Raw genomic sequence first — 19,695 nt, 5'->3', positions numbered from 1 at the left:
ACGGTGACACATTCATCATCACTTAAATTCAATCAGTCTGCAAACTTCAAACCTGTACATATTTTTTGTAGACCCTGTTTGTGGATTTCTCATTCTGCCGTAGACAATACATTATTTTTTATTGGTATGCTGGTACCAATCACTGGTATAATTAGTAAACCGTAAAATGGGGTCGTGGAAGAGGAGCAAATATATATTAGCTCCCAAACAAATAATTAGCTCAGTTCAATGGATGGGATCAGTGGCCCTCGTTCAAACATTACTTTTCTGAGAATTTCTTCAGCGTCTTTTCATACCATTTCCCCCAGCCTGTTGGCTGTGACTCATGGGTTCTGAGGATGATATTCTCCATCACTCTGAATGAGTTTCTATTTATTTTTCATTAAGTGGGTCAGTTTCCAGCCAGGCCAACTGTGGGGAATCATAATTTATGTAGTGCTATCCCAACGTGTCGAGATTGAGAGACATAGTTAGTTACTGTCTTAGTAGTAATGTGGTTATGGTCAGTGTTTAGTTATTCATTTGATTTGTCATTACGGTTAGCTGGGGAGAAATTTCTGTTTTTGAAACTGCCACAGCATCGTGAATGCGAGACGTGGCAAAACAAGTTTTGATTAACCTAGGGTTAGGGTAAGGTTACGGTATAGTTATGTTGATTTAATATTTTACGCTACTACAACTCTCCTGAGGACTCTCAATATGAGTATTGCCACCAACCAAACCCATGATGCATTTAGATGTACAAGTCCCTGAATGTAGTAGAGTAGTCTGTCATCATACCTGATAGTGAGGCGTGGTTGAAGGGGTCAGAACTTGAACAAATCATCATACTCTGTGCTACAATGACGTGTAATTATAGGGGATAATATAATGCACATTAAATTGCTGTGAGAGTTCTCAAGGCAATTGGTTGAAGATACAAATATTGAAGTTTGGGTAATCTGTCTTGAGAATGTAAGGTTGGTTGCACATTTCACTCTGACCAACACTGTGGCGATTCCAGCATAGCTGAACTATGTGTTTCCACCTTCAGAAGAGAGGGATATGAGAGGGGGGCTTGACCATTACCTCCTTGCCACTCCTGGCTAACAAGTCCATGAAGTCGCTGCCAATTCAGCTCCCCACCCCACCTCCCGAGACCCCCACCTCACCTCCAAAGACCCCCGGTCACCTCTAGGATTCCTATTACCTCCTGGGACTCTACCCTACCCTTCAAGACCCCTTCTCACATCCTGGGACCCCCTGTCACCTCCAGGGGTGTTAGGGCGATATTAAGCCAGTGCAGCTGGCAGGGCAGCAGAGCGATATGTCTCAACTCACATGGTTCAGGAACAGCAAACTGAAGTCTTTGGCCCCATCCACACGGGCAAAAACATTATTTTCACCACCGTTTTCCTTGGCAGCGTTTCAGGAATTTGTCTTTAAAGAAGGACTCATTGCAAAAACACATTTAGCTGTAGATATACTGTAGTACATATTCAAGGCCTCTATGTGGCAGTGGTTCTCCACCAAAAAAAGAAGAAGACGAGGCGGAGCATGCGTACAAACATACAGTCGAGGAGGAGAAAGCAGTTGGTAAACTTGTAGATTGAGCAGAAAATACTTTTTAATGTACAGTTAATAATTAAATTGACCAAGGGGCTGTCTTTAAAGCTCCAAAAATACTACAAATCAAATCAAACAAAACAAATTAGACGGAAATCTAAAGTTGCCACCGGGTGTGTGTGTGGGGGGGGGGGGGGCGATGACATCATCGTTTGCGTATCTGGCGTCCACACGAATCCTAACACGAAAACGCATAGGGCCGTATTTCTCTTTTTCACCCTCGGGCCTGTTTCCAATGTAGTGTGCGTTTGGGTACCGAAAACGCCGGATCCGTTTGGACGGTTGGCCTAAACGCATGTGTTTGGGCGTTATCACCAAAAAATCGTTTCCGTGTAGACGGGGACTTTGTCTTGACTTAGCTTCAGTATATGCCGTACCCAGTGTCACACTAAATGGTATGGAACCACATGTGTGGAAAGTAGAGAGTCTCCTATCAGCATTATCTTTTAACTATAATCTGAATAGTTGGCAAGCACCAGTTTCTGTTCCACTTTTCTCTTTGGATCCCCCATGTCTGAAACATCAAAGGCTCCTTTGACTGTCATATACGGTACTGAAATGTTCCTACGCTTATACTGCTGTCATTACAGTACTGAAATGTGCCTGCGCGCATACTGCTGTCATTATGGTAGTTACATGTGCCTGCGCGCATACTGAGCTATGCAAGTTCTCAGTAAACGACACTGAACGTTAAACAGCCTAGTAGGAGACATTGCTCTTCAATGTGTTTTGATTTTCTTATATTTTCAATAAAATGTTAAATAAAAAAAGTAATTTATGTCAAGTGATCGGCTTTTTTGGTCAGCGCTTTTGGGGTTCTTGGATCAGAATTTTCGCAACATTTTCTTTCCAATATCGGCCGCTCATTATCGTCGTCCAATCAATCGGAGCATCTCTAGTGAAAAGTACTTCTTAGCTGTAATTTAGCCGATTGATTAGATTTGTTTAGATCGAATTCCTCTATCCTCTCAATCAAAAGTAAAACACAAAGGTTCCCAATATGCTATGCTATGAATAGAATATACTGCAATGGACCAAGCTACTGTGAGAAAATTTCTGTTTGCTGTCTCTGCTCTGGATGAACCGACACATAAAGCATGAGATACGGTGAGGTTTATTCGCCAAGCGGTTGACAGTTTTGCAGAATTTTTTTGTTTTTGGATTATTTTATTGTTGTACAAAGCAAATAGATTCCACTACTCTCAGGTACTATACTTGGAAGGTGAATGGATGGCGCATGTGTAACATGAGGACCCTTACCCTAATCCTAACGCAACCCTGCTAGCAGTGGGTTAAATGTAGCACTTGAAGCAGTTTGCTGATTTGATTAATTGTATGTTCTCACATGATTCTTGCAATTTCTTGGTTGTATATTTATGGTTGAAATTTGCACTAATTTTTAGTTGTTTTGAAAAAAGCGTCAGCTTAATAAATGTGACGTAATGTCATAAAGTGCTGAGGTCCATTGGGGCCATGATGGACTTAGGAAGTGATGCCAGCCTCACTGACAGACAAACCGGATAACCATTCACAATCAATAAAAGACCAATAAGGATAAGATAGATATTTGAATACCACCTGTTATTGACATCATATAGTGAATGTCATGGTACAAGGTTGTAGTCTGTGAGATATCGAAGATAGATGAATCCCTGAACTCATTTATCATTATCCTATTTTAACAAATTATTAAATTCATATCCAATACAACTTTTATGCCAATATCATTTTCTGCTGATGTAACTACCATTGTATCTGTCCTTTACTATATTATAAGGAGAGAGAGTGATATGGAGAGTGAAAGACAGAGAGAAAGAGAGAGAGAGAGAGAGAGAGAGAGAGAGAGAGAGAGAGAGAGAGAGAGATGAGGTAGGACAGATGTGAGAACTCTGTTGTCAAAAGGGGATGTTCTGACACCTTGACCCAACCTTGTCTGCGTGAACAAGCATGTGATTGTTCCTGCTCTAGTGAGGGGGCGCTCCCTCTTGTGGTGAGAGGCCAGCATTACCATTGTCTGGCTAGGGAATAAAATAATGGAGAGAGAGAGAGGGCAGGAGAGAGTGAACTTTGAACTAGTTTATGTGTTCCATGATCTCACATGGTGGAAATACTCTTTATTTTATTTCTTATTCCTTGGGCTACAGCTTCAGCCCTGCTCTCTATGACCCAGGTGTGAGCTGTCTCGCTTGAGGTTAGATGCACTGTGTGTGCCCCAACAGGCAATATAAAGTAGAGAGTAGAACGGAAGAAAGAGGGAAGAGAGAGAGAAGGACGATGGATTCAGGAGGGGGAAAAGATATGTAGTAGGCGATAGAAGGTTGGTATAGGGAGAGACCGAGAGAGAGAGAGAGAGAGAGAGAGAGAGAGAGAGAGAGAGAGAGAGAGAGAGAAGAGAGAGGGAGAGAGGGAGGGGGAGAGAGGGAGAGTGTTGGGAGGAGGAGACAAATAAAATAGCTGAAGGCAGTTGTGGCGACCCACTTTCAGCCATGGTGTATTGTCTCTGAGGAAGGCAGTTTGCACTTTGAGGAGCTTGTGTTAAAGAAACCGCTGGTGGAGACAGCAGTGAAATAACAATGTCAATGCATTAAAGATACAGTATATGGATATTCACATTACACACACACACAAACAAACACACACACACATGAATAATACAACAAATATTATTATAATTAAAGCATATCAAACCTTTATCCATATTATTTTCTATCAAACCATGAATTTCATGTCAAGATGACTATTCAGCGGTTTGTCATTTCATTTATTCATAATCTGAAAGCCCTGATGCAACTGCATGTAGACCCGACTGCATTGTGAGTGATGGTAGCGTCAGGTTTTATAAATATCTGAGTTCAGTATTCCAGAGGTTCAGATTTAACAAGACGCTGGCAGCAGTCACAGGGAACACCAGGAGCTGCAACGTGCAATCTAAACCTTTTCCAAACAAGTGTCGTCTTTGGAACCACTACATGTATTTTATACATTTCTTCCCCAGCTTTTAGGAACCATGAATATTCAAAGCTCTTCGGTTTGCCTCTTATGAGAGTGGCGATGTCACCTCAGAAGACCTTAGGACACTGTTCTGCTCGACATATGCACCCTCGTCATGATCCACCAGTTCAATCTGAGGGTGGCGTTTTTTGTTGAGGGTTATTTTTTTGGGGTGGAAGTGGCGTGTGCGTGTGTGGTGTGTGTGTGTGCTTGGGAGTGTGTGTCTATTTGTGTGGGCATGTTAGTGCCCATGTGAGTTGGAATGCGTGTGTTTGTGCATGTGACGTGGAAGTGTGTGTGTGTGTGTGTGTGTGTGTGTGTGTGTGTGTGTGTGTGTGTGTGTGGCGGGGCGGTGGACAGGAAGCGCCTTACCCAGGGCACAGTCCTCTGTCTGAGAGGGAGGAGCCCTAGGACTGCTGTACAGCTGGACACAGAAAGAGGAGGAGTCAACTGGAGTGAGCTGAGTAGAGTGTGGCACACTGGAGAGGGGAGGGGAAGAACCCAGATGCATTAGTATGAGTGAGAGAGAGCAAGAGAGCGAGTGGGAGGGAGAGAGGGAGAGGGAGAGACATACATGCAGAGAGGGAGATAGAGACAGCAAACCATAGAAAACTAATGAGCTGGATAGATATGCTAGAACTCTCTCTCTCTCTCTCTCTCTCTCTCTCTCTCTCTCGCTCGCTCTCCTGCAGAAAGATGGCTGGAACTAGCTTTCTGTCTGAGCCCTGAAGCAGGGGTGACGGAGGGAGAGCAGGAGGGAGGAGGGAGGAGGGATGTCAGAGGCAGTAGAACAGAGGAAGAGAGAGCCTGGGGAGGGGGAGGGGGAGCCAACAGTGGTGAAATTTAATGCCGGATCGCCGTATTCTCACCGTGAGCGTTGTCATGGTTACGCGGTAATTCTGGCGATTAAGGATATTTTTTCCGATCCTGTGCAAAGGAAGAAGACGGAGAAGAAGTCATTTTTGAAATGGCGTGATATGATAAACACAAGATGATGGAGAATAGAGGAATAAAAAAGCAACCACCTACCCCCAACCGCCCCCACACAAACCCCCCTCACACCCCCAACACGCCACGTCTTGACACACATCAATGTCTCTCCACAATGACAAATCATTTTGTGATTAATTACGTAACCCCAAACACCATTAGGACCAACACAATAACTTACATTCCTGAGCTATTGTGCACCTAAAGTGGATCATTGATTCTGGAGTCCTCTCAATATGGCGAAGTACCTCCAAAAGGAAACCCCACTTTTGTAATAGCCCTGTTATGGTCGGCGTGGTGATCTTATTGTATGGTGGTTTGTTCTGAATGGTAGCTGACTCTCTGCTCTGTCTTGTGTCTTGTCAGTGTCTGAGGAGGGACTCTGGGAGTGCGGACTGTCCTACGAGTGCCGAACTCTGCTCTTCAAAGCTATTCATAACCTGCTAGAGAGGTAAGAAAACGTGTTGTTATTAATATTATTATCAGCAGTAATATGAAAAGTAATCTTCATCATTATCATTATCCTGGTGCAGTTTATTTTATGACATTTATTGGTCATTTTTTTTCATAATTTATTATTATAAAAAATATATATAATTTGAAATGCATACATATATTATGTTTACATATTTTTGGTTTGATTATCATTATACTTAAGTTATGGTCTACAGGCATTTCATAGGGACACTAATGCTCCACTATGTGTATTAAAGTATTGGCGGTGGGGGCAGGCTGTGCACCGAACAGAGTCTTAAATACTTTAACAATAAACAAAGTGTCAAATTAAGATTTATGTGTTGTTGAGTCTGAAGATCTAGAAATGTCTCCTAGAAGAGAAACGCTATGAATCAACAGTAAAGTAAAAGAAAGAGATAAAAAATAATCCTAAAATACCAACGCCCTTTCCTATCCGCTAATTCCACAAAGGAATCACGTCAGGAATATCCCACAAAGTAGCACAGACTAAAATCACAAGCACAAAACACAAACACAAACTCAAACCTGCCACTTGTCAAAAGCACATTATTTTGCCAGAAATGGCCGTGGCTCCACAGTCCGCACAGGTCTATCTCATTTTAATCTCAATAGGTCAGGTATCTAGTGGTTGGTTCTTCTGTTCAACAGCAGAACCAGTGATCACCATAGGGGCAGGCCAAATTAACCTTGCATTACCTTGAAGAAACTCTCTTTTGTGCTTGCTCTGTTTGAGCACAGCCGTTGATACAGGTCAGGTGTGGTCTCCAGTGTCAGCTCATTGTGGTGTTGCTGTTGATGAAATCAGTATTAATATTGTTGATAAGAATGATTCTCATCCAAATGCCCTTTCTTTGTTTATTTAGCTAATTCTGTCAGACTGAATGTTTCTCTCTTAATTATTATTTGGCTGTAACCTACAATCTCAGAATCGTTTTCTTTCCTCACAGTTGAAGATCCATAATGGTACCAGAGAGTGAGAGAGAGGGAGAGAGAGAGAGAGAGAGAGAGAGAGAGAGAGAGAGAGAGAGGGAGCGCACGTGGAGTTTTATATCAAAGAGTTCATTCATCCCAGCTTATGATTGTGTTGTCGTGTTTACACATTTCTTTCCCAAAAGAGAAACTCATGCAACAAAGAAAACCACTATCAGCGAGCAGTTGATAATGCTTCATTTGCCGGATTAATGTCAGACTGGTGACAGGAGATGATGCTTCTGCGGTGATTTGACAGTAAGCCGCGTGCTACACTGTACTCAATAAGGGAGTACTGCAGTCATGACGAGGCTGATAGGTTGTTTGCAGACAGCGTCACACAATGAAGCCAACATGAGATGGAGGGCAGGAAGTGTTCACTAGATGAACATACACTGGATATACATACACTGGATCTACATATACTAGGTATACATACGCTGGATCTACATACACTGGAACTACATATACTAGGTATATATACGCTTGATCTACATACGCTGGATCTACATAAACTGGATCTATATACACTGGATCTACATATATTAGATCTACATACACTGGATCTACATACACTGGATATACATACACTGGATCTACATATACTAGGTTTATATACGCTGCATCTACATACACTGGATATACATTCACTGGATCTACATATACTAGGTACACATAAACTGGATCTACATACACTGGATATACATACACTGGACATACATTCACTGGATCTACATATACTAGGTATACATTAGGGATGTAACGGTACACAAAAGTCACGGTTCGGTACGTACCTCGGTTTTTAAGTCACGGTACGGTACGGTTCATAGTTGAGGGGAATTTTTTTAAAAACTGCTTGTTTGTCAACAACGAAGAATGGCCATAGATCAGCAGCAATGAAAACACCAATAAACTTGGTTATGGCATTTGCATTTCTGAATTCCCAGACAGGGGTTGTTGAAATAGTGTCGTTTTTTTTTTTTCCCACAGCAACAGTGATAGTAACACCTGTATGGTGCCTTTTCAAGTGCGTGTGCTAGGGATGTGCATTTCCGGCAAAAAATACTATTCGATATTCGCTGAAAAGTATTCGAATAATATTCGAAAATCGCTCAATCAAGAACCCCCCACTCACGCACGCACCTCGGATACACGCACACACAATGACACAGGGAGAGGCTTTTATGATCTGTCAATCAATCTGTTTATTTCAACAACTGAGCCGTCAACATTCAACATCAAAATTATTTCAACGTGGGCTTAGGCAAATAGACCTACATGCGCTGAAAACGGATCGCTATTTATTTATTTATTTATTTATTTATTTATTTATTCATTTATTTATTTTACTGAACACAGCCTGCATGACGGTGAACTAGACACGTTAAAAATATGACTTCACACGATGTGTCTTTTTACAATTTATTTGTTCGTGGTGTTGATCAGCAGAGAAATAGTCCGCCAAAGACGTTAACGTCGCTTAGCAACCGAGGACGCTCTTCACCACCGGAAGTTGTGAAGGCCCATGCAAGTCAACGGAGCGTTCAACAACATTGAGAAGAACCGTGTAATAAATAGCGATAGTCACATTCATTATTTGATATTCTACGTGACTCCAACTATTCGACTATTCGACGATCGTTGCCCGCTATGTACGCCACATTTACCGCGTATGGTGTACCGCGGTACACCTCTGTAACCGCTCCGAAGTGCCTGTACCGTGACGGTTCGGTACAAATACGTGTACCGTTACACCCCTAGTATACATAGACTGGATTTACATACTCTGGATCTACATACACTGGATCTACATATACTAGGTTGATATACGCTGGATCTACATACACTGGATATACATTCACTGGATCTTCATATACTAGGTTTGCATAAGCTGGATCTACATACACTGAATATAGGGTTAAGACATGTGTTCAAGCCTCATGGTTTAATGATACAATGTCATTGAGTGACTCAGGCAGAACCAGCGCTAGTGCTTTAGGTTTTTCCCTCCACGTTTGTGAACCGAGGATGTCAGAAGCTCAAAACGGCTTCTGTAAGCTTTCATTTGCTCCGTGTAGTATGATGTCTGGAGTAAGAGGTCCCTTACTATGTTTAATGACTTGATTACAGGTACATCGTTTATATACATATGTATATATATATATTGATAAACAGGAAAGAAAACATGTGGAGGCCTGCCCCGTAAACAAGCCGATGATGTTGTTCTCATTATATGAGTGTTGTGCTCATCAGTGAATCCCTTTTGACAGATAAATAACGTAACCTCAAAACATGCCTGCAGTGTGTATATACTGCATGGTTCTCCTCCTATTGGACACCGGTGACCGCCTATGAACTGAAGAATGGGCTCTGATAGAAGAGGAGATGCAGACGCTGTTCAGGGGAAGTGAAGGGGCGATAGAGACACAAGATACAGTGTCTGGGTGGGGAGCCAACGCTGAATAGGAGAGCAGGATATAATGAGGCCAGTGGGCGCCATATCTGGGCTTCGGCACCGTTACTGAGGGAAGGAGGAGAGTGTATGTGGGGAGGGGGTTACAAAATGCTAATGTATATCTCCCCCCTCTCTCCCCCAACCAAGGTGAGAGGAGTCACTGGGGAGTTTTACTACAGCACACTCATATAAAATTCATGCAAAGGGTATTATGTGTTATACATATAATTGGAAAAATCTGTTTCACGATGAGCTTAGTTTCCGAGTAAAGGGCTGATTATGATCCCACGTTCACGCAACGCAAGAGGGTTACGGACCCGTCACGTCCTTGTGGACCCTCCTTGCGTCCACCGCAAGGGCCTGACGTGCGCCTCCCAAAAATTGTAACCTTCCATCGAGGCGACGCAGCAGCAAGGGCTATGAATAGTCCGCTCACTAAAACCCGACGCAGAACCAAAACAGGTTCACGACTGCGTCGAAGCGTCTGCGGGGTCCTTGTGTTGCGTGAACGTGGGACCATAATCAGCCCTTAAGAGAATAAGTCGCATCATTTGGGGATGCTTGCGCATCAATTAGAGTAAGAGATCTCAGATGGGTAATCAACAAAGTATTTATTTAGAATTTTGATTAAAACGACCAATACGATTACAAGCCATGATTTTATCAATTATTTTCTTAATTTAATTCCATGCTTTGTAATTTTTTTCCGATACACAGACACACACAACAAAGCTATCTATAAAAGTTTAGGCTCACAAGTCAGTCTCTAAACTCTTGGCTGAACTAGGGGCCGAGGAAATTCTCAAAGGTTGAAAACTGGGTGCAAACAGAGCTTAAAAAGGATCTGCCTTGCAGCACCCATCACTAGTCTTTGGGGCAGCCCTTTCTATGGGCGGGGCATGCAGAGGACGTGTGTGCTTGTAACACTGCTTGTAAAGATCGTATCAACACCTCGTATCAACGCGTCTCCCTTGACGTTAAACATTTTACAAATATTTAAACAAAGTCTATGGAAATCCTTAGTTCTACCAATCTTGTGGATTGAGCACACATACGATGGAACGGAGAGAAATAATGATGCGTTTCTTGTCCATTTCCAATGTTTAAAAAGCTCTCTTCGTGACGTGCTGCGAGAGTATGACAGTTGGTTGATGAAAGTAATAATGATTAAACAATGACTCCTTCCTTTGTTTAGACTAACCATTTGCATCTAGTTGTTGGTGTTTAAATTAACAGCAGCCTGTCTGGTCATACAGTCCCATTTGGTCATTTGGTTGTATAATTTAACTTTCTGCCTTCACTTTTTCTCTTGCAGGTGCTTAATGGAAAAAGATTTTGTAAGGATTGGGAAGTGGTTCTTTAAGCCACATCACCTGGACGAAATGCCTGGGGGAAATAGGTAAATATTGAACCCCCCCCCCCCCCCCCCCCCCCCCCCCCACACACACACACACACACACATACCCCCCCCCACACACACACACACGAGCATGACAGCAGGATTAAAATCTGTGTGTATGTGTGTGTGGGTGTTCACTTGTTGCTGTTTTACTTTTACAATTTGGCACAGTTCATTTCAAGATCCTAAAATAAAAAGATAAGGAATAAAGAAAATATCAAGGCAGCGATAATGATGGATTTGGTTCTATTTGATCTGGGGAGTGGGAGGATAATTATGAGTGTCATGTTAAGAACAACAGCAGAACGTCCCCACTAGAGACTCATCTGCATGAAGAAAGGAGCGACCAGAAATGATGGGTACTTAAGACATGTCTATAGCAGAGGGGTATTCCATCAAAGTCGCTAACGAAGGTGGCGCTTAGTTGATTAAGCCCAGTTAGAACTAACGATAACTTCCACTTGAGGTTAATGCCTTTCCGTCAACCCACTTCTGCCACGCCTTGCTCAGGTTAGTTCAAACCAGGCTAACGTCATCGTGGATTACGCGTTGTGGTACCCGCTCCCCGATGTCTCGGGGTCAAGGATAGATCACACTGCGAAGTCGGGGTTTGAGCCACACGGCGTTTATTAACCAGACGGAGAACACATGTACTCGATATAGGGTCTCTGAGAGCCTCTAGTCCATTGGGGTTTCCAGCTGTTTCCCCGTGTCACTCGTTTCTCCTCCCTCCGGCCAGGTGTCCCCTATCTCGCTGATTGGGGGGAGAGAAGTGATGCTCTCTGTCGCCGGTTAGTGGGTGGCAGCGGTATACGCCATCCACCACTGATCCTCGGACCCGCCCGGGCCGAGGTTTAAGGGGCGGGATGCCACACTCCACCACCGCTTGCTCAGGCCTCTGGTAGACGGTGAATGCGCCCAGGCAGGTATCCCGACGTGACAGGGCGTCGGCGTTGGTGTGCTCCCTGCCCGGTCGGTGATCCACCTTGAAGCTGAAGTCCTGGAGGGCCAAGAACCACCGCGTCACCCGGGTGTTGGTGTCCTTGGCACCGGCCATCCACTTCAGGGGGGGGGTGGTCGGTGACCAGGGTGAACTCCCTCCCTAGGAGATAATACCTGAGTTTCTCAAGCTCCACTTGATGGCCAGGGCCTCCTTTTCTACCGTTGAGTAGTTTCGCTCGTTTGGTAGTAGTTTCCGGCTGATGTACGTGACGGGGTGTTCTCTCCGGCCCAGATCTGGGAAAGGACTCCCCCCAGCCCCACCTCCGAAGCGTCCGTGTGCACTATCAGGGGGAAAGCAAAGTCGGGGGTTATGAGCACTGGCTCCGAGCACAGGGCCTCGCGGAGCGTCCCGAAGGCCTGGTTGGCTGCCTCGGACCAGGTGATCCGGTCCGGCAGGGCTTTCCGGGTCAGGTCGTTCATTGGGCTGGCCAGCGTGGCAAACCCGGGTATAAACCGCTGGTAGTACCCGACTAGTCCCAAGAACGACTTCACCAGCTTTTTGGTGCGGGGTTGGGGCCAGTCCCGGATGGCGGCCACCTTGCCTTCTTGTGGCCGAACGGTTCCCGACCCTACCTGGTACCCCAGGTACGCCGTCGTACATAGATGACATCATCATCTACAGTCCCAGTTCTTACCGTCCAGGTCCATGGCCTTTTTGAGCATCTGCTTCAGGGTCTTGTTGAACCGCTCCACCAGGCCATCCGTCTGGGGATGGTAGACTGAGGTCCAGAGCTGCTTTACCTGCAGGAGTCTGAGTACTTCTTTCATTATGCGGGACATGAAGCAGGAGCCCTGATCCGTTAGCACCTCCTTTGCTAACCCTACCCGGCTAACCTACTAACAGTAGCATTAGCTCCCGGGCGACCGCCTTCGCAGTGGCTGCGCGCAGGGGTAGAGCCTCGGGGTAACGGGTGGCGTAGTCCACCAGTACCAGGATGTATTGTGTCCCCGGCTGGTCTTGGGAAGGGGCCCCACAATGTCCAGTGCTATTCGGTCGAAGGGAGTTTCTATGATCGGCCTTGGGATAAGGGGGTTTCTGACTGTGGCCCGAGGCGCTACCCTCTGGCACTCGGGACACACCTGACAGTGACGCTCGACATCCCTCTTTACCCCTGGCCAATAGAATCTCGCAAGGACCCGTTCCCGGGTCTTTTCCATGCCCAGATGGGCTCCCAGGAGGTGGGTGTGGACCATGAACAGCACCTTGCTGACATACGTGCGGGGCACCACTAACTGTTCCCTCACTCCCCCCTCTCCTGCCACTACTCTGTATAGTAGTCCCCCCTTTGTGCTGAAGTGTGGGTGCGGCAGGTGACTCACTGAACCTCGGGTCTGTCTGGCGTGAACCAAAACGTGGCTCCAGGCATGTTTTAGGGCCTTGTCTTGGAGCTGGGCAGTGGCAAACTGGCCGGGTCGGGTCGAGCCTTCCCCCCTCCCCAGTAAGAAGTCTGAGAACTCGGTGAGGGGGGAACTCTCCGGCTCCTCCGGGGGATTGGTTGCTCTGGCGCTGTGAGGGTTTCCGGGGTGTCGGGGGGAGGTCCCGGCTACCCGGTCCGGACGGGTCCTCTCCCCGTGTGGATCGGGGACCCCGGTGGAGAGGGATCGTTCCCCTCGGACTCCTGGTCCTCTGTCGTCAGCTCTCCGGGGGACGACGGGAACCGTGTGGCCCCGTAGGCCTGCCGAGCTCCCCTCGCCCCTCTGCGGGGAGGCTCTCTCCTGCTCCGGGGTTCTCGCGCCGGGTCCCACAGCCGGATTGGTGTTGTAGTGGGGTCCTTCAGGTTGCCTGCATTCTCCACCATATGTGGTACCCGCTCCCCGATGTCTCGGGGTCAAGGATAGATCACACTGCGAAGTCGGGGTTTGAGCCACACAGTGTTTATTAACCAGACGGAGAACACATGTACTCGACATAGGGTCTCCGAGAGCCTCTAGTCCATTGGGGTTTCCAGCTGTTTCCCCGTGTCACTCGTGTCTCCTCTCCCGTCCTGGTGTGCCTTTTAAAATGGCTCCTGGGCTTTCTCCTTCCTCCGGCCAGGTGTCCCCTATCTCGCTGATTAGGGGGAGAGAAGTGATGCTCTCTGTCGCCGGTTAGTGGGTGGTGGCGGAATACGCCGTCCACCACTGATCCTCGGACCCGCCCGGGCCGAGGTTTAAGGGGCGGGATGCCACAGCGTGCTCACAAGATGTTTATAACCATCCCAGAACCGTGAATGTCGAATTATGGATCAAATGTCCTAAAAGGACAGAGCGGGATCTTTTCCAGCGGCGAACAGAAGCTGCTTGTGGAGGTCTATGAGAAGTACAAGTGTATAATAACTCAAAAAGGCAACACCGTAACCATTAATATAAACAGGGAGGCTGCCTGGCAAAAAAATCACAGACCTGTTGAATGCATAAGTAGTATTAAGCGTAACATATTTAATTGAATATTGACGATGGATTTATATTCAGGGACTATCAGTAACATTAATATTAACATCAACTTTACCATGGGTTTTTGCAAGTAATATTTGGGTTCTAGGGAAATTGTAAAACATATTTATAATATAAAAAGTCAATTGTTAGGCCTACTTTCTCTGACATAAAGGGTATTACAAAAATAAGCCAACGCCAAGAATTCTATGACATACTCAAAATGCAAACTCGGGTCTCCCGTACCACAGGGCAAGTGCTAGACCACTCCCAACTGCTGGTTCACAAATTTTATAGAATACATAGGTTTCAATAAAAATGTTTTTTAGAAAATATCCACGATAACAATAGACAGCAATTCATTCAATTATTTTATTTGCATCATTTAATCTTAGACCCTTAGTGAAAATATACACTGTTTGTACTTCATATATGTAGATTTATGACAAAATTGGGACTAGGCTTGGCGGAACCTTCTGGTGGTACACTTGTTGCCGACAGATGTGACTTCTCTGAAACACAGATGAAGTAAGCCTGACAACCGACCAGGTTAGTTTGGTCGGATAAGTTGCCATGGTTACTTAGCGGAGATTCTCTTAAGTCATGTTAATGGAATGCAACTCTCGTTGAAAATAGCGAGGCTAAGTCAAATAAGCCCGGTTTTGCCTTTAGCTTGGTTGATGGTATACCCCTCTGGTTCTTCTTGTGTGAGCGTGTTGTGCATGTTGACTACATGAAGCCAACAGACTTCATTGTTTTGATTTTGGTTCTTCATGGTTTTGCTCAGTCGTTGTTTTTGTAATTTCATAATGCGATGTCGACTCACAAATCAGTCCCTAAACGCTTCACTCAACTTACTGAATTGACGCAGGACACAGTTGGAAACAATTCACAACCACAAAAATCTTCCTAGCAGAACCAATCAAAGGTATTCAGACCAGCTTGTTTACTTGTAAATTCTGTCATACCAGCAACCTGCATTATGGGATGGCTACTTAAACATTTGTTGCTTGACATGTTTGTGAGCAAAACACATTTTATAAAATGGAATCAAGACCAAGACCCTTTGTAGGCAGCAAAACCTCAGATGGTCTGGCATCAGGAGACTGGAGGTGATGTCATGAAGTTTGACTTCAGGATGGACTTTTAGAATTTAAGTCTTTTTTTTTTAATGCACATGCACAAAAAAACCTTAACCCTTCATTATGAAACCATGACACATTGCCCTCTGCCCCTTCACTGTCTTTAGTTCTCTGAGGTAAAGGGATTTCTATGGGATTCACAGTTTTCTTTTAAAAAGGGGAGGAGTGTGTAGGAGTCAGGAGATGGAGGATGATATAGTAAGAGGGAAGGATCTGTTCCCTCCATCCAACATATATGGAAAAGAAACATGGGTTTGAAGGGCCTGGTGTCCCCCCCCCTCTCTGCTCTCCCTCTCTCTTCCAATCTCTCTCCCTCCCTCTCTGTTGCTCTCCCTCCCTTCCTCTCTCTCTCCCTCTCCCTCCTCTTCTGCTCTTCCTCTCTCTTCCTCTCTTCCTCCCTTCCTCCCTCTCACCCCTGTTAAGAAAGATGGGTTGTTGTGACTTGACCATCCTTGACTCCACTGTGTCTGTTTGTATGTGTGTGTGTGTGTGTGTGTATGTGCGTCCATGTGTTTGAGATGGGTTGGCCCGGTGTTAACATGCAGTGCAGGGAATTCTCGAAGGAATGAGCTCTTGTAAAGTGCCTCACACTGCCATTTCGCTCTTTTTCGTTTTCATACAAAGCAAACGTGGAGATGCATGTCAGTTCAAGTAAGAAGAGATAATCCCAGGCTTGTGGAAAGTGCATGAGGGCGTTATCACTGAGGCTCCCCAGCAAGCGTGTTTGTATCTGTGTGTGTGTTTGTGTGTGTGTGTATGTGTGTGTGTCTGTGTGTATCTTTGTGTGTTTGTATCTGTATGTGTCTGTGTGTGTGTGTGTTTGTATGTGTGTGTATGTGTGTATGTATCTGTATGTGTGTGTGTGTGTCTGTGTATCTGTGTGTGTGTGTATCTTTGTGTGTTTGTATTTGTGTGTGTGTCTGTGTGTGTGTTTATATCTGTGTGTGTGTGTCTGTGTTTGTGTGTGGCTGTGTGTGTGTGGATATGTATCTGTGTGTGTGCATGAGTATTTTGTAGACCACCTGATTCCCTTTCTGTTTGACAGCTCTGTCTTAAGTATCTTGTCACGCCCCCTGCTGTGCATTCTACCGTGACCCCGTCCCGCTGTGAATTATTGAACGTACTGCTCTAGGGATAGACATGGATGGACAGCCAGAGAGAGAGCCAGAGAGAGAAGCACACTGATTAATATTTAGTCAGAAGCATACTTGTTCAGTGTACAACTTGCCCTCATGCACCAAAGAAATCAGATTGGCGTTAGCTCAGTAATGAAATGATCCCCCCATTCAGTTACATAAATATAGCTAACAACTAGAGATATGACATCATGTCATCTGATTGGCTGAAAGACATATTTAAGCAATATCACACGAGAGGGAGTGCTGTTGTACTGAATATCAGCACGGCTGTGATTCGGTATTAGATACGAGGCCGTAGGCCGAGTGCCGAAGATAATCACAGCCGTGCTGATATTCAGTAAAACAGCATGACCTCGAGTGTGAAATTGCTTTTATACAACAGTTCTACAGTTAACAGAAATAAGCAACAACAGATTATGATTTGTTTGTTTATTTAATGATTTATTTGGCTCCGCCAAAAAAAATAGACTCGCAACTGGACTGGGACTGAACTGTTGCCAAGCAACAGATAAACACACTAGCTAGTTAATAACATTAACGGTTATTTAGAACACCTTTAAAGCGGAGTGATATATGTAAGGGATAATGCCAGACGAGGTGTCCATTATCAGGAATTAATGGACGACGCGAAGTCCAGACACCTCGAAGGGCATTATACCGCTTTTAACATGGTCACTTGCCAAAGGAAATAAATTAAGACCGTTCTTTTATATTTTCATGCGTTTCACAATCCAAATATAAAGCTGTTCACAAGCCATAACTTTGTTTCCCTGGTAACGCCTGAGGGTTTGACTAATACCTGGAACAACCATTACCCTCCCGTAAGGTTCTTATGCAACGGAAACGTTGTTCACCCCTCAAGTAATTAAGACGGACCTTAGCTACGACTTGGCAACGGGAGGTATTCTAGTCCGCTCAGCAATGAGCCAGAGAGCTAACGTTATGCATTGTACATATTTATAATTTGAAATTCATCCCAGCCTTTATACCACAGATACTCTAGGTTATATAGCATATAACCGTGTTGTCTGATTACAGTTTAATTCATTTTTCACAATTTCCCAGCTCTCCTTTTGAAAACTGAATCACTGCGCCATTCGTTTCAATGGGAATCGCGACGGTCTATACTTTCAACATAAAGTGTACATATTTATAATTTGAAATTCGTCCCAGCCTTTATACCACAGGTACTCTATAGCATATAACATTGTTGTCTGATTACAGTTGAATGCATTTTTTACAATTAACCAGCTCTTGTTTTGAAGGCTGAACCGACAATTTGACAGGAACTACTTAGCAGGTTTCCATATATCAGGAGTTAATGCAAAACCTGCAGCCAATCAGAATCGAGTATTTCCCCAGACAGTGGTATAAGTATAGTTAAAAGTCCCACTGCTTTTATACTCTAATAGAGTTTCCGCGTGCGCATTGCACGCGTTCAACCTCTAGTTGTAATTAAACCCTTAGCAATAATCTGGAAACCTCAGTCGATAATGTAACAAATTTCTGATCGCATAATATAATAACATTTTGCCTATTATGTTACAAAGTATAAAATTTTGGTTCACCTATTACGTAATTAAGCAAGCATAATAATTTCCTCCTTACGTTATGAAGCAAGCATAATCATTTTCTGCCTATAAGCCGTTTTCACACATTTTTGCCGCATTTGTATGTCAGGAGATTCTACCCTGAGGGTGATTCACACTTAATGCTTTATATGCGGATATTGATGTCGTTTGGACATCATTAGAATCAACAGGGTGTTTAGGGGGGTGGGCTTGTAAGGTGCGGGATATGACGTAGGGTCTAAGGTCGAAAGAGGAGAGATAAGTGTGGCCGCTGTCACTGTAGTTTGTTACGATTTGATGACATAGACAAAATGGAGGCAGAATGGGCAGAACTCTTCGCGATCATCTTAAATGTTGCTAAAATGATGCATCATATATTCATGCATCCACAAAATCCGAAGCGCCGATCGATGAAAGATTGGAGCATGAGTTAGAGAAAAATAGAAGAAACGACGAAAAAGAAAGGCGTCGCGAACGACTGCGTTACTGGAGATAGAGAGCTTATTTATTTGCTTCATTTCAAATATAACACTTGGACAAATGTAATTGATTTTTGTGTTTAATTGAGAAAAGAGGGAGTGGAAGGACAGGACCCTATAGTGTTCAGCAGACTGTCAGTAATGATAATTAAAAAAAAACATTTTCTATGCACGTTCAGCTGTGAACTCATTTATTGTAATTTATTGTATGATGTGTACTTTTTGGGTTATGATAAGACCTATCTTTTAGCGTTCACCACAAATGACTCTTAAAAGCAGTGCCAACATTTAAATATTTTTTTACCATTCAGCAAACAAAGGGCAACAGGCTGATTATCATTTACGGGGCCACTCAATGACATGCAGAAGCATCGTCAACATGCCCACTGAAGTGGTGTGAGAAATACAGACTTTCTACTCCTCATTCACATATTAGGTAATTTACATTTCCTACAGAGAATATTCTACCTCAGAGGTAGTATTATTCAGGAGGTTTTCAGGGTACGAATGTCAGGATATGTTTTTCACACATACGGCCCGTCAGGAGAATATCAGGACTTACACGTGTGTCTGAAAGCAGCTAATGTGTGAGCATTTGATTACATTATAAAATGAGTCAATTTATGGGTAACCAGGGTATTTGTTCAATGGAAAGTGTAGTATACTATGCATGCAAATCAATTATTAAATAGCTTTTTACTGCTATTCAGGGCTGAAAGTGCATTGACATTTTAAAACGCATGGCAACTACTATTGGTTAGTGGAAAATAATAATCATCATTGAGATAAAACATCTCTTTAAGTGTCCTGGCCAAGACAGGCAGCAGCAGCCTATAGTCACACATAGAATACACACAAAACATAATAAAAATAAAACAACTAAAACAGTCCACAGGGGGGAGGGGGGATATCAATATCGCAAGAAAAGTTGCAATATTGGTTTGAGCAACAAAGTATAAAGACATTTCGGGAGGTTCAAGGAGGAGGGTAATATTATATTTGAGCAACAAAGTGTAGTCTTGTGTGGACTCTATAGATATAATTCAACATAATGTGTTATTGAC

General features: G+C 44.2%; 1 protein-coding gene across 1 annotated transcript in view; it reads left to right on the top strand.

Moving 5' to 3' along the window:
• Positions 1-19,695, top strand: part of LOC307074847 (mediator of RNA polymerase II transcription subunit 13-like) — a 149,821-nt gene that overhangs the window by 74,441 nt on the left and 55,685 nt on the right. The window contains exons 3-4 of the mRNA XM_079735232.1: positions 5,953-6,037; positions 10,803-10,886. Coding sequence (XP_079591358.1) covers positions 5,953-6,037; positions 10,803-10,886 — 169 coding nt within the window. The remainder of the gene's footprint in view (positions 1-5,952; positions 6,038-10,802; positions 10,887-19,695) is intronic.

The sequence above is a fragment of the Pollachius pollachius genome (genome assembly GCF_949987615.1).
Source record: "Pollachius pollachius genome assembly, chromosome: 4".
NCBI lineage: Eukaryota > Metazoa > Chordata > Actinopteri > Gadiformes > Gadidae > Pollachius > Pollachius pollachius.
Note: the sequence above shows the minus strand (reverse complement) of the source record. Positions and strands in the feature narration are given on the sequence as shown.